Source organism: Podarcis filfolensis (genome assembly GCF_964270895.1).
Source record: "Podarcis filfolensis genome assembly, chromosome: 6".
In the NCBI taxonomy this organism is placed as follows: domain Eukaryota; kingdom Metazoa; phylum Chordata; class Lepidosauria; order Squamata; family Lacertidae; genus Podarcis; species Podarcis filfolensis.
Window position 1 is genome coordinate 11,622,948 of NC_139609.1, and position 13,116 is coordinate 11,636,063.

The following is a 13,116-nucleotide window of genomic DNA, read 5'->3' on the forward strand; positions in this document are numbered from 1 at the left end:
TCCACTGAAAAGTTCTAGTGCACCCCTAGTCGCCATGTGAAGTGAAATGAGGAACCAAATGTGCTACCCAGAGAATGAAATCAAACCTTCATATTTTTTAAAGTGTTTTAAAAAGTAGGAATGAAACTATGTAATTTGAATACAGTGGTACCTCGGTTTTTGAACATAATCCATACTGGAAGACCGTTTGAGTTCTGAAACGTTCGCAAACCTAAAACTCAGTAGGTCATGTTTCATGTTCAACTTCTGAGGCGTGTTCAAAAACTGAAGCATTTACTTCCGGGTTTGCAGCGTTTGAAAACCGAAACGTTTGTCAACAGAGATGATCCAAAACTGAGGTGCCACTGTATCAGATTAATTCGTATTTCTGAGTTTTAAAACAGAATTTTGAGAAACTTACACGTTTTGGGAAATCAAGCGACGCAATATTTAATTTCTCTTCCTTCCCTCACTTTAGAACCTCCTACTGTAGGTGCGCTTGATCCGCCGTACAACACTCCACTGCAGGAAAGAGTAGCAAAGGAACGAATTGCCTTCCCATGTCCAGCCAAAGGTAGGGAATGCAATGTTATTCATGTACCTAGAATCTCCTGCAATTGTTCTTGGAAACCTGAGGCATCTTCTCTGCCACATTGCCAGTAGCTACTCCTGGTAGAGTGGAAGAAAACCCAGTTAATTGTTTTAAAAATTCACTGGGTGTGCTGACATACAGTAGTTCAATAGGAGTGCATTGTGGGTCCCAACTAAAGAAGAATGAGAACTTAAGTTGACATAATATGCACAGCTTGCAGACTTAACATATAGAATAAGAGAACAAGAAAACATATGTTTAAAGAAGATTGGGAAATGTTTATTGAATATATGGGAAATAATTGTGTACAGATGAAAACGCTGGCAGCATTAAGATAAATTCAACAGTGTAAACAAGTTTTGATGGATGCAATAATGGAATACTGAATGGTATAGGGGGTTTTTTTTGGTAAAATATGCAGGGATTTGTGATATGCAAAATGAACCATGGAAAGAGAAGAAGGGAAGTCATTGATATCTTAAGGATGTAAAAATGAGTATTTTAAATTGTAAAGCAGAAAATTTAATTAAAATTATATACAATCTAAGTGCATTGTTAGATAATCTAGTGCTTTGTTCTTGGGTTGTTGTTGTCTCCATACAGGGCTTGTGTCAGTTAAATTACTGGCCTGTGTTTCATTGAAGACTCCCAAAAACCTTATTATTAAAGTATTTCCTTTTTTTAAGCGAAATTTCAGAAGCCACGTATAGCACGCTCTGTCCTTCTCTGCAGGTACCCCAAAGCCTGTGATAAAATGGTTGCATAATAACAAGGAGCTAACTGGAAATGAACCTGGCATTTCAATCTTGGAGGATGGCACCCTGCTGGTTATTGATTCAGTCACACCATATGACAATGGAGAATACGTCTGCGTTGCGGTCAATGAAGCTGGAAGCACAGAAAAAACTTACAACCTGAAAGTTCATGGTAAACAAGCACCAAATATCTTTCTAATGCTATAGGGACGCGGGTGGCGCTGTGGTCTGAACCACTGAGCCTCTTAGGCTTGCCGATCGGAAGGTTGGCAGTTCGAATCCCCACGACGGGGTGAGCTCCTGTTGCTCTGTCCCAGCTCCTGCCAACCTAGCAGTTCAGAAGTACACCAGTGCAAGTAGATAAATAGGTACCACTGTGGCGGGAAGGTAAATGGCGTTTCTGTGCGCTCTGGTTTCCGCCACGGTGTCCCATTGCACCAGAAGCGGTTTAGTCATGCTGGCCACATGACCCAGAAAGCTGTCTGTGGACAAACGCCGGCTCCCGCAGCCTGAAAGCGAGATGAGCGCTGCACCCCATAGTCTCCTTTGGCTGGACTTAACCATCCAGGGGTCCTTTACCTTTACCTTTTTACCTAATGCTATATTTACAAATGCTGTTTATTTTATTCTTTCAATTGACTTCAAAATTGATTTTATTTTTTTAAACCAAGGCTCTGCTTGCAAATTGGCTAGGTTTTTGGTATTAGTTGAATAAATGTCAACCCCAGGGGTGGGGGCACACTTCATTGTGAGTGGAAGCTAAATAATAAAAAAGACAAGAATGCCCACTTCAATCAGTGGAATTGGCACTGCTGCAGGTGCCACATAATACCCGTTCTGCATTTGTAAGAACTCAATCGTTTGGTGTGGCAGCATCTGCCCTTTGGAACTCTCTGCCTGGTGAGATCAGGCAGGCGTCTTCACTGTAGCCTTCTCAGTTCCTGCTAAAAATGTTCCTGTTTAGACAATCCTACCCAGATGCTTAAGGGACGCGGGTGGAGCTGTGGGTTAAACCACAGAGCCTAGGACTTGCTGATCAGAAGGTCGGCGGTTCGAATCCCCGTGACGGGGTGAGCTCCTGTTGCCCTGTCCCTGCTCCTGCCAACCTAGCAGTTCGAAAGCACACCAGTGCAAGTAGATAAATAGGTACTGCTCCGGCGGGAAGGTAAACGGTGTTTCCGTGTGCTGCTCTGGTTCGCCAGGAGCGGCTTAGTCATGCTGGCCACATGACCCGGAAGCTGTACTCCGGCTCCCTTGACCAATAAAGCAAGATGAGCGCCGCAACCCCAGAGTTGGTCACGACTGGGCCTAATGGTCAGGGGTCACTTTACCTTTACGCAGATACTTAGTAAGTTGAGGTAATTTCAATCTGTTTTAGTATTTTTACTCTTGTTTGCTTCGAAGCAGGGTTGTAAATCTTTCTCGATTTTGCAGTGTTATATTTTGTAAAAACCGCTTTGAGGGTGTGTTTTTGCAATTTAGCAGTTTATAAATTTTATGAAATGAATAAATAGTTAATAAAATAATATGTTTTTAAAAAGCAAAACCAAGCACCCAAATGTTCACATAAGTATTTATTCAGCTTCTTTGATTGCAGTTCCACCTGAAATCAGAGATCAGGACAAGGTAACAAATGCATCTGTGACTATTAATCAGCCCCTAAGTCTGTTCTGTGAGGTATCTGGCAACCCATTTCCCATCATCACTTGGTACAAAGCTGATGTTCAGGTATGTATAGGTGTGGTCTATTCTCCCCCGCCCTACAAGTAAAATAAATAAAACTCAACAAAGTTAATTCCTCTTCCCCAGTAAAAGCTTCCTGAAAGCTTTCAGGAAGAACTCTGTAATTTTTTTGCTAACGGCTCTTTGGTGATGGTTGTCTCCTTCGGATAGATTTGGACTGAGTGTTTCATATATTTAAGCAGTGTTTATACTTCAAATGGTAGGTTGCTGTGTGGCTTAATGATTACAATGGGTGTTCCATGTAATCCCTTGCAAAGAACTGTACTTTGGTGAAAACAGTCATTTCTTAATTAAGAAGTATAACTCTAGTGGCTCAGAGTGTTCCCTGAATTCTCCCCCCTGCTGCCCTGTCTTTTACTCTACCTACCTATGTTCCTGCTGTTATTTTCATGCTTACCCAATGTTCTCATTTACCTGGAAGTCTGAGACTTGGAGCCAGGTTGAGTCGTGTGTTTGTGTGTAAATACGAATGCAAATTAAGCTCATCTGCATGTTTCATTCTGCAAGTTGAAGCTATAGCTCCTTACTCTTGGATTTAGATTTGGATTTTTCTTTGGGTATAGAGTACCCATGCCCTTGCGTACAACTGACCATCAAGCAGCAAATTTGTCCAGTTGTGGACAAATTTAAGTAGACTATAGGTATTCAAATCCATATATATTTTTGTCAGGTGACAAACAGGGTCATTAATTGGCCCTGTGAGGATGTCGTAAGACAGATGTCATGGTGTTTAGGTGCAAGATGTTAGCAAGATGCCTGGCAGTTGAGTATGTTCTCTTCAGAATGTTGTAAAACAAATAATGTCCTACATCCAACTTTGCTCTTTCCTCATTACTGTGTCTTTATTGAGTTGCTGGTAAAATCCCACCATTACAATAGTAGAATGCATATTGAAGGCTTCTGGCTTCAGAAATCATATATTTTTATTGCACTAGCCATAGGCCATGGGATACTTTTGGCTTCAGTGGACTATAGCTGTCTGTTTGAGCCTGGGCGTAGAACCTATAGCCCTTCTGGTGTTGTTATACTCCAATTCCCATCATCTCCAGCCAGCATAGCCATAGGGAAGAAGGCTAGTCTTCTTCTTCTATGGTGATCACTCGTAGCCAAGTAAGATTGTTTTTCATGAACACAGTTTTAATAGTGAGTCTGTAAGTGACTGTGGAGGCCAATTCTGGATCCACACGTCCTTCCACAGTGGGGACATAGGTTTCTGGGTGGGAGTTGATCACGGTGAGGGTTTGCCAAGCGTGCCTTCCTCTTAGTACATTTCTCCCTTTTGTCCTGAGTTTGGGCATCTTCAAAGTCAATGACACCTTTGGTAAAAGCTGTTCTCCAACTGGAGCGCTCGCAGGCCAGTGTTTCCCAGTTGTCGGTGTTTATACTACATTTTTTTTAGATTTGCCTTGAGAGAGTCTTTGAACCTCTTTTGTTGACCACCAGCATTACGCTTTCCATTTTTAAGTTTGGAATAGAGTAGTTGCTTTGGAAGATGATAATCAGGCATCCGCACAACATGACCAGTCCAACGAAGTCGGTGTTGAAGAATCATTGCTTCAACACTGGTGATCTTTGCTTCTTCCAGTACACTGGCATTACTTTGCCTGTCTTTCCAAGTGATGTGTATGGTTTACCTCCACCCGTGTCCAGCTTTTATATTTGTAAATAAACTCAAATATACCCATCTAAGAGAAGGAAAGCTATGATCCTAAATCTCCACTGCTTTGTGTGATATCTCCAGGAGAATGAAAGGCTAAGGGGCAAAACTCATCTGAAGTCCCTAAGATGGTTGGGTGGTACCTTGTACTCCTCCTTTTGGCAACCCCTGCAGCCAAGCTGGTTCCAGCTACATTGCTCTGCTTTCTTTTGGTACACACAGCCAAGAGAAGGGAGTCTTGTCATCTGGGCAGCTCAGGACCTCCGTACACACTGCCCAGGCTTGCGCCCCAGGGAGGTCCTTTCGGTGCTGCTAATGCAGTGGCCTGACTTCACCCCCAGAGGCGTACTCCATTGTCTCTCGAGAGGAACAGGTGCTAACAAGTCGAATATTGCAAAAACACTAGTAAGTCTCCAGTGACATCCTTCCAAAGCAAAGCAAACCTGGATAAACTCCGTGACCCTGAAACTTTTCAATGTTTGGAGAAGTAGGTATTGAACAATATAGCGTATTTTTCGCTCCATAAGGCGCACCTGACCATAAGGCGCACTTAGTTTTTAGAGGAGGAAAACAAGAAAAAAAAATATTCGGAACGAAATAGTGGATGTATGATTTTTGTGGTTCGTGCTGTGGCCACAGACATGTGATCTGATGGTGAATTTGGGGTGACCCAATGCAAAAATCCTGAGGATCCCTGTGGATCCATGCTTTGTAACTACGTTTTTGCACCATTGCAGCCCCAGGAAACAGTGGATGTGTGATTTTTTTGGTGCAGGCTGTAGCCATGGACATGGTATGTGATCTGATGGTGAATTTGGGGTGACCCAATGTAAAAATCCTGAGGATCCATGGGCTTTTGCCTCCCTGCTCCCAGGCAGCCTCTGCTAGCGGCCCTTATCTCTCTTCAAATCCCACCAATTTCCTTTCAACACTCGCTTCCCTCTTGTTTGCCTTAGTGTCTTAGCTGGAGCAGTTTTTTGCTCCTCCTTTTCTTCTAATTTCTCTCCTTAATGCTTTAGTCTTCCTGTTTCCCCCCTTTGCAAATTTGCTGTCTTTATCTCCCCCCTCCCAGGCAGCCTCCTTTATCTCTAGCGGCCCTTATCTCTCTCCCTGATCGGCAAACGATCAGTGGCTTTGTTTCAACACCCCCTTCCCACTTTCAAAAACAAAAAGCATGATCTGCTTTTTGCCCCTGGGCAATTCAGCTCCAGGGATCACACATTCGCTCCATAAGACACACAGACATTTCCCCTTACTTTTTAGGGGGGGGAGTGCATCTTATGGAGCGAAAAATACGGTAAACCAGTTATTCACTTGTGCTCATGATGTGATGGGCTGCAAGAGTGGAAGGGTTATTATAGCTCTGGGCTATATTGATTTTTCCAGTCCTGCTGCCTGCATCCTTGCCCTAGTAGAAAACTAGTTAAGGAAACAACTGCCTCTTCAGATTTGGAAGATCATAGTGATAATTTATTGCCACCTGTAAAATTATTTAGCCTCTGCCATGACTCCTAATTGCAGATCACGCTTTATAACTTTCAGGAATACTTTTAAAGTATGACTGGCCTAATTAGGCCCAGGAAATGGTGTGGGTAAGTTAGATTATTCAGGTGCTATATCTGGCAGGTGTTGAATTAGTTGTTCTTGGATTGTTTTCAGGTGGTGGAGAGCAGCACTCTGCAGATTTTGAACAATGGGAAGCTGTTGAAACTTCTTAAAGCTGCAACCGATGATGCTGGACTGTATTCATGTAAAGCCACCAACATAGCAGGGAGCTCAGAAAAATTCTTCAATGTAGATGTGCGAGGTTGGTATTGTTAAAGATAGTAATCTTGAAAAAGCAGCCTTTAGTATTTCAAGTATACCTGACATTTAATATAAGCCTAAGTTATAGAGCAGTGGTGGGGCACCTAATGCCAACTCAGCTTTTCTTGCCTCTTTTTATAAAAGCATCTAAGTGCTCTGCAGCCCTTACTAATTTTGTTTGTTTGTTTATACTTTTCAAGTTTATACATTTCCCTGATTTTACAATCATTTCAAAACTTGACTTCCTTCCCCCTCTTTCTGCGGTTCCTTAAATTTGTTTTTAATATCTTCTTTTCATATCCCAATTAACTTAATTTGCTCCTTTATTCATTTTCTTTAAATATATACTGCAGATTGTTACAGTAATCCTGCCAATGTTTTGATCTATTTGCAATTTATCTGTAAAGATTCGATAAACCATTTCCATTCTTTTTAAAAACTTATCTTGATTTCTTAATTCTTCCGGTAAGTTTCAACATTTCTGCATATTCCATAAGTTTTTGTATCCATTCTTCCTTTGCTAGGACTTCTGCTTCTTTCCATTTTTGGGCAAGTCACATTCTTGCCTCTGTAGTAGCATACATGAATAAATTTCTATACATTTTAGGTAGTTCTCTCCCTACAATTCCTAAAAGAACAGCTTCTGTTTTTATTGGGTTGCTTTTTTTTTTTTTACAAAGGTTATTTTAAACATCCTTTTCATTTCATTATATATCATTTCCCAGTAAGCTTTAAGCTTGGCCCTTACTAATTTTGGTTGCTTCTTCTTTCAATGTGATCTAGCCCCATCTATAAGAGTCAGGGAGCATGATACATTTTGTTTAACCACTCTCCTCCTCCTGTTTGACTAGTGATTCTCATTGTTTCCTTTCCCACCAAGTCCCACCCACCATAAGAGGTGCCGACACATCTAGCGAAGTTTCCGCCGTCCTCAACCACGATGCCACCTTGGAATGCAGAGTCACTGGTACTCCTCTCCCCACCATCCAGTGGTTCAAAGATGGAAAGTAAGTTCCCATTCTTACATTGATGCAAGATAGTAAAGAGAGATGAGGAACTTTTGTCTTCCTGTTGATATATCGGTAAAATAAACGTAAACGTAAAGGACCCCTGGGAGGTTAATAATAATAATAAATAATAATTTTTTTATTTATACTGTGCCCTTCCCCATTCAGAAAACGACTAGCAATAAATTTAAAACACTTAATTGATGCTACAAAAAACCCCAGCATAAAATACGGTATAAAACGTGAATAACAATAAAATCAAAACTCAATTCAGGGGGGAAATCCATCCAATAAACATTAGATGATCACCAGGGCTAGCTGGCTAAATTAGTCCTATTTGGGCCAGCGAGGAGACCAGGGGAGAATTAGCTGTGGGATCCCAGAGCGGGTAATCTTCATAAAAAGAGGAGGGGGAGGGAAGGGGAATAAAATATCAGGCTAAGTTCAAATTGAAAGCCAGGCGGAATAGCTCTGTCTTACAGGCCCTGCGGAAGGAAGTTAAATCCTGCAGGGTCCTGGTATCATGGGACAGAGCATTCCACCAAGTCGGAGCCATCACTGAGAAGGCCCTGGCCCTGGTGGAGGATAATCTAACTTCCTGGTTAAGTCCAGTCAAAGGCGACTATGGGGTTGCAGCACCCATCTCGCTTTCAGGCCGAGGGAGTCGCCATTTGTCCACAGACAGCTTTCCAGGTCATGTGGGCAGGAGGATTAAACTGCTTCTGGCGCAACGGGATACCGTGACAGAAACCAGAGTGCACGGAAACACCGTTTACCTTCCCGCCACAGTGGTACCCATTTATCTACTTGCAATGGCATGCTTTCGGACTGGTAGGTTGGCAGGAGCTAGGACAGAGCAATGGGAGCTCACTCCATCGCGGGGATTCGACCCGCCGACCTTCTGATCGGCAAGCCCAAAAGGCTCAGTGGTCTAAACCACAGTGCTACCCAAATGGGTGTACACACAGATACAGTTGGGCTGCACATCAGTCCTCTTTTTTCCTTTTTTTGCTGGAACTCATCGAAACTCAGTTCTGGCATCTCTCAGGTGGGCACCGTTGCCATTCCAACAGAACAAGGGAGGCATTCGTGTTGAGTTCCAGCACCTCTTTTTTCCTAGAAAAAAACAGCACCGGTTCTTTTTAATACAGCTGTTTTGTGCAAGAGCCGTTCTGTGCAGAAGAGCTCCCATAAAATAAACGAAGAAACAAAAAATGTGAACGTGATTGGGAAAAGGCAGGCGGCGTCCTTTCCTTTGGGCCGATGGAAGCAAAACAAAGTAGGGAGTGTGGTGACAGATGGCAGCACATGAAAATCAAAACAAAAATACAACCTACACACAACGTGCTTCAGTGTGTTCACAGTCGAGTAACATGCAGTCTTAAACTGGAATTCCTTCTTTTATCGGATTGCTTGGGAAAACCTCAATTTAGCGGGGGGAGGGGTGCAGGTTGCCACTTGGATGAAATGGATTTTTTCCCCTAGGAAAAAATAGAGACATAATCACCTTTAAATTCACATAAACTGTGGTGTGGGCAAGCCCAGATAAAAGTTAAAGCTGCCCATATGCCCAGTTCAGTAAGTGTGCATGCACACGAAAGCTCATACCAATAACAAACTTATTTGGTCTCTAAGGTGCTAGTAAAGGGTAAAGGGGACCCCTGACCATTAGGTCCAGTCATGACTGACTCTGGGGTTGCAGCGCTCATCTCTCATCTCGCTTTATTGGCCGAGGGAGCCAGCGTACAGCTTCCGGGTCATGTGGCCAGCATGACTAAGCCGCTTCTGGCGAACCAGAGCAGCACACGGAAATGCCATTTACCTTCCCATCAGAGTGGTGCCTATTTATCTACTTGCACTTTGACGTGCTTTCGAATTGCTAGGTTGGCAGGAGCAGGGGCCAAGCAATGGGAGCTCACCCTGTCGCGGGGATTCGATCCGCCGACCTGATCGGCAAGTCCTAGGCTCTGTGGTTTAACCCACAGCACCACCCGCGTCCCTCGCCCAGTTCAGTAGCTTGTAGCATAAGGTTACTCATGCTCCCCTAAAATGTAATCACAAAGACCTGGGAAACTCCTGTCATCTACTGATTTGGCAGACACACTGACATATGCTAAAGCATTATTTTCAGCTATTCAGCTTTAGTAAATGAACACCACCATGGCTTTTAGGAATGTAAAAACCTGCTGAAGTCAGGTACTAGACCATACCTTCTTGTGACGTTTGTAGTCCCAGGGTGAAACAAGGCTTTGTGTGAACCGAGACAGCAGGTTCTCATGGCTTTAAGATCAATCTGCAGATGTCATTTTCATATCTTTTCAAAAAGCAGCCACATGAACAGCGGTGTATTGGAAGCCTTAATGAAATGAATGTGAGTGGCCCCAGGAGACATTGCAAGTGGATCAAGCCTATTATTTCATTTGTTCGGCAGAATAGAGAAGAAGGTGAAATGTTTTTACAGATGCGCAGAGTTACATTCCAGCACAGTATACTGCAGAGTTGAGATTTTGAGCCTCTGAACTACACATCTTCCAGGAAAAGCCCATTAAGGGGATTGAACTTGGCAGTACAAATGTTAGTTGGACAACAAAAATGAGTATATAAATATTCTTGGACAAATAGCATTAGCGTTTCGTAATGCAGGCCAGTGGCCAAAGTGGATATTCTAATGGCAACTGCAACTTGGAAATCTGTACAGTGTAGAATGCTGCCGGCAGCTGTTACCTGATGCCTTATCTTTGGGTATATTGGCACCACTTTGGGCTGATTTGCACACAGGTTCAGATTGTTAAGATTGGGGAAGGGAAACATTTTGCCCTCCAGATGTTGTCAAATCACAACTCCCATCAGCTTTGACTATTGGCCATGCTGGCTGGAGCTGATGGGAAATGTGGTTCAGGAACATCTGGGGGTGTGTGTCAAAGGTTTTCCTGTTATAGAATCTAGTCCACCCCCTGCAATGCAGGAAATTCAGCTAAAGCATCCATGACAGATGGCCACCCAATCTCTGCTTCAAACCCCACAAGGAAGGAGATCCTAAGTTAAGAAGTTTAATAATTGAATAAATGCTGTCAGACTGTGGCTTCGAATTGTTTGGGCACATCTACATAACAAATAAAGGGACGCGGGTAGCGCTGTGGGTTAAACCACAGAGCCTAGAACTTGCAGATCAGAAGGTCGGCGGTTTGAATCCCTGCGACGGGGTGAGCTCCCATTGCTCCGTCCCTGCTCCTGCCAACCTAGCAGTTTGAAAGCACGTCAAAGTGCAAGTAGATAAATAGGTACCGCTCCAGCGGGAAGGTAAATGGCATTTCCGTGCGTTGTTCTGGTTCACCAGAAGTGGCTTAGTCATGCTAGCCACATGACCCGGAAGCTGTACACCGGCTCCCTCGGCCAGTAAAGCGAGATGAGCGCCGCAACCCCAGAGTCGGTCACGACTGGACCTAATGGTCACGGGTCCCTTTACCTTTACATAACAAATGTAAACTGTTATGAGCCAGGTTTAAATGTTGGAACAATGTGATTTTGTTCAAGGAAGCCCTAAGGGTGACTGCTTGCTGATGCCTAACTTCCTGCTTAGAACTGCAGCTTCCACAGTTCCTTGGTTTGTTGGCGCTGTGACAATTCAGTAGATTTTCACATTGATTTGAATTTTGTAATGCAGACGCACCATTTATGTGCAGCAGTTTGACCTTGTAGGGTTATGGCTGGACATACACGAGGAACTCAGATCTGTGCAGATTTCAGTAGGAACTGTGACTTGATCCATATCTCCCGGAATAAAATACAGACATTAAACTTAGATAGTCACTAGCTTTCATATTTCCTAAAATGTTCTGGTGCAGTCCTCTACACCGTAAACATATCAAACTGCATTTAGAAATGGGTATTTGGAATGAAAATGCATAACCTCCCCACAAACTTGGTGCAACCAAAGGGGAATCAGTGCTCCATAAAAAGGTCATCTGGAAGTGACATTGTAGTATATCTTAATAGGTATATCATTTAAATTTTGATGTTATGCCAATAAAGGCTGAATGAATGAATGAATGACGGAGTTGCTTGGCAATTTCCCCTTGCCCTTGCATCTCCCCTGAATAATCTGATTTAGAAGATGGGGGGACCTTTCAGAACAGCAATGGAGATGGTAGTGGAGGAATGAAGGGGGAGGGGGAACTGTTAAATATTTCCATGATCCCCATTTCATTGGCGGGAGACTCATTTTGCCATCAGTTTGGGGATCCCAGCTGGATACAGCCGTTTGGTTACAATAACCCAATGCTGATGAGTTGAAGGAGTGGTGTATTACACATAGAGAAATCCTAGGCATGTTTATGCAGAAATAAGTTCCAGGTTACTCATTGTGGCTTGTGTGCACCCACAGTATCACAGAAGTGGTGGTGTTTTTTTTCCTTTTTGTTTTCCTACAGGCCCCTCTTCTTAGGGGATCCTAATATTGAGGTTTTGGATGAAGGCCAGATCCTGCACATTAAGAGTGCTCGGAGAATAGACAAAGGGCGCTATCAGTGCAGCGCAGCCAATTCTGCTGGCAAACAGTTTAAGGAACTCAAACTCACAATCCATGGTAAGTAACTTACAAATGTATGATTTTAGCAAATCTTTTCTGTTTGTTTTGGTAAGGAAAACAGCGGAAGCTATTGCTAACCCTGGCTAACACACACACACACACACACACACACACACACACACACACACCAGTGCAAATGCATTTTAGGTTATATCATTTATTCTCAGGCACATAGCGCAATATCCCAACTGCAACAGAGAGAATTAACAAATTTAAAGTTTTCTTATTTGTTGCATCCAAGATTCCAAAAAACCCTCCCCCCTCTTCAGCTTTTGAACCAGCAGAAACCCCTTATTCTTTATTGGGTATTTGCTCTGAGATGCTTCATAGGAAGTCTTTCATAAATGAAATAATCAAACATATGTTGTTAAAAGTGCCTGAAGACTGCCAGATTGGTAAGGTGATTCTTTTTGCCAAACCAGTTTATCTCGGAAGGAGTTGATGAGGGATCTTTGTCAGGAAAGCTTGACCTCACTTCTTAGTTAATTTCAGCATAAGTAGAGAATTTGCAGACATTCTCCAGGGCATAGATTGCGAGCAGAACCGAAGGAAGGAAGGAAGGCTGGCAGAAAAAAACGTAACAGAGATTTATGTGGGGGTTGTAATTTTTGTCTAGCCCTGACAGAAGCCAGGCAGAACAACTTGAATCTCATGTAATAATTGAGACAGGAAACTTGTGATAGACTGCCAGAATGCTTTAAGAGGAAGTCATTAGCGATCTTGCACATCAAGATTGCATCGGAGTGGAGAGAGAACAAAAACAGACAGGAGACCGAAAAGGGGGGAAAAAGTGAATAATCTGTGTGGGGTGTGGGGGCAGTCTGTGCAATGCAAACTGACCACATGTTCTGGGCCTTCAAAATAAAACAGGGCAGACGATGTAGGTTTGAATGGGACAGTATATCCAATTACCTTTCCTAGACTCTTTGACCCCAACTGCAGACAGTCGTTCAGAGGGTGGGTGTGAGACCTAGACAAGAAATGATAAT

General features: G+C 43.1%; 1 protein-coding gene across 4 annotated transcripts in view; it reads left to right on the forward strand.

Annotated features, from left to right (window-relative positions):
- The window catches only part of HMCN1 (hemicentin 1), a 313,634-nt gene that overhangs the window by 147,407 nt on the left and 153,111 nt on the right, over positions 1-13,116 (forward strand). For all 4 annotated transcript variants that reach the window (XR_014549512.1, XM_083620076.1, XM_083620077.1 and 1 more), the window contains 6 exons: positions 458-553; positions 1,304-1,498; positions 2,924-3,054; positions 6,386-6,533; positions 7,413-7,539; positions 11,970-12,124. Coding sequence is in view for 3 of the 4 variants with exons in the window: in XM_083620076.1 (XP_083476202.1) it covers positions 458-553; positions 1,304-1,498; positions 2,924-3,054; positions 6,386-6,533; positions 7,413-7,539; positions 11,970-12,124 (852 nt within the window). In the remaining variant the exon portion in view is untranslated. The remainder of the gene's footprint in view (positions 1-457; positions 554-1,303; positions 1,499-2,923; positions 3,055-6,385; positions 6,534-7,412; positions 7,540-11,969; positions 12,125-13,116) is intronic.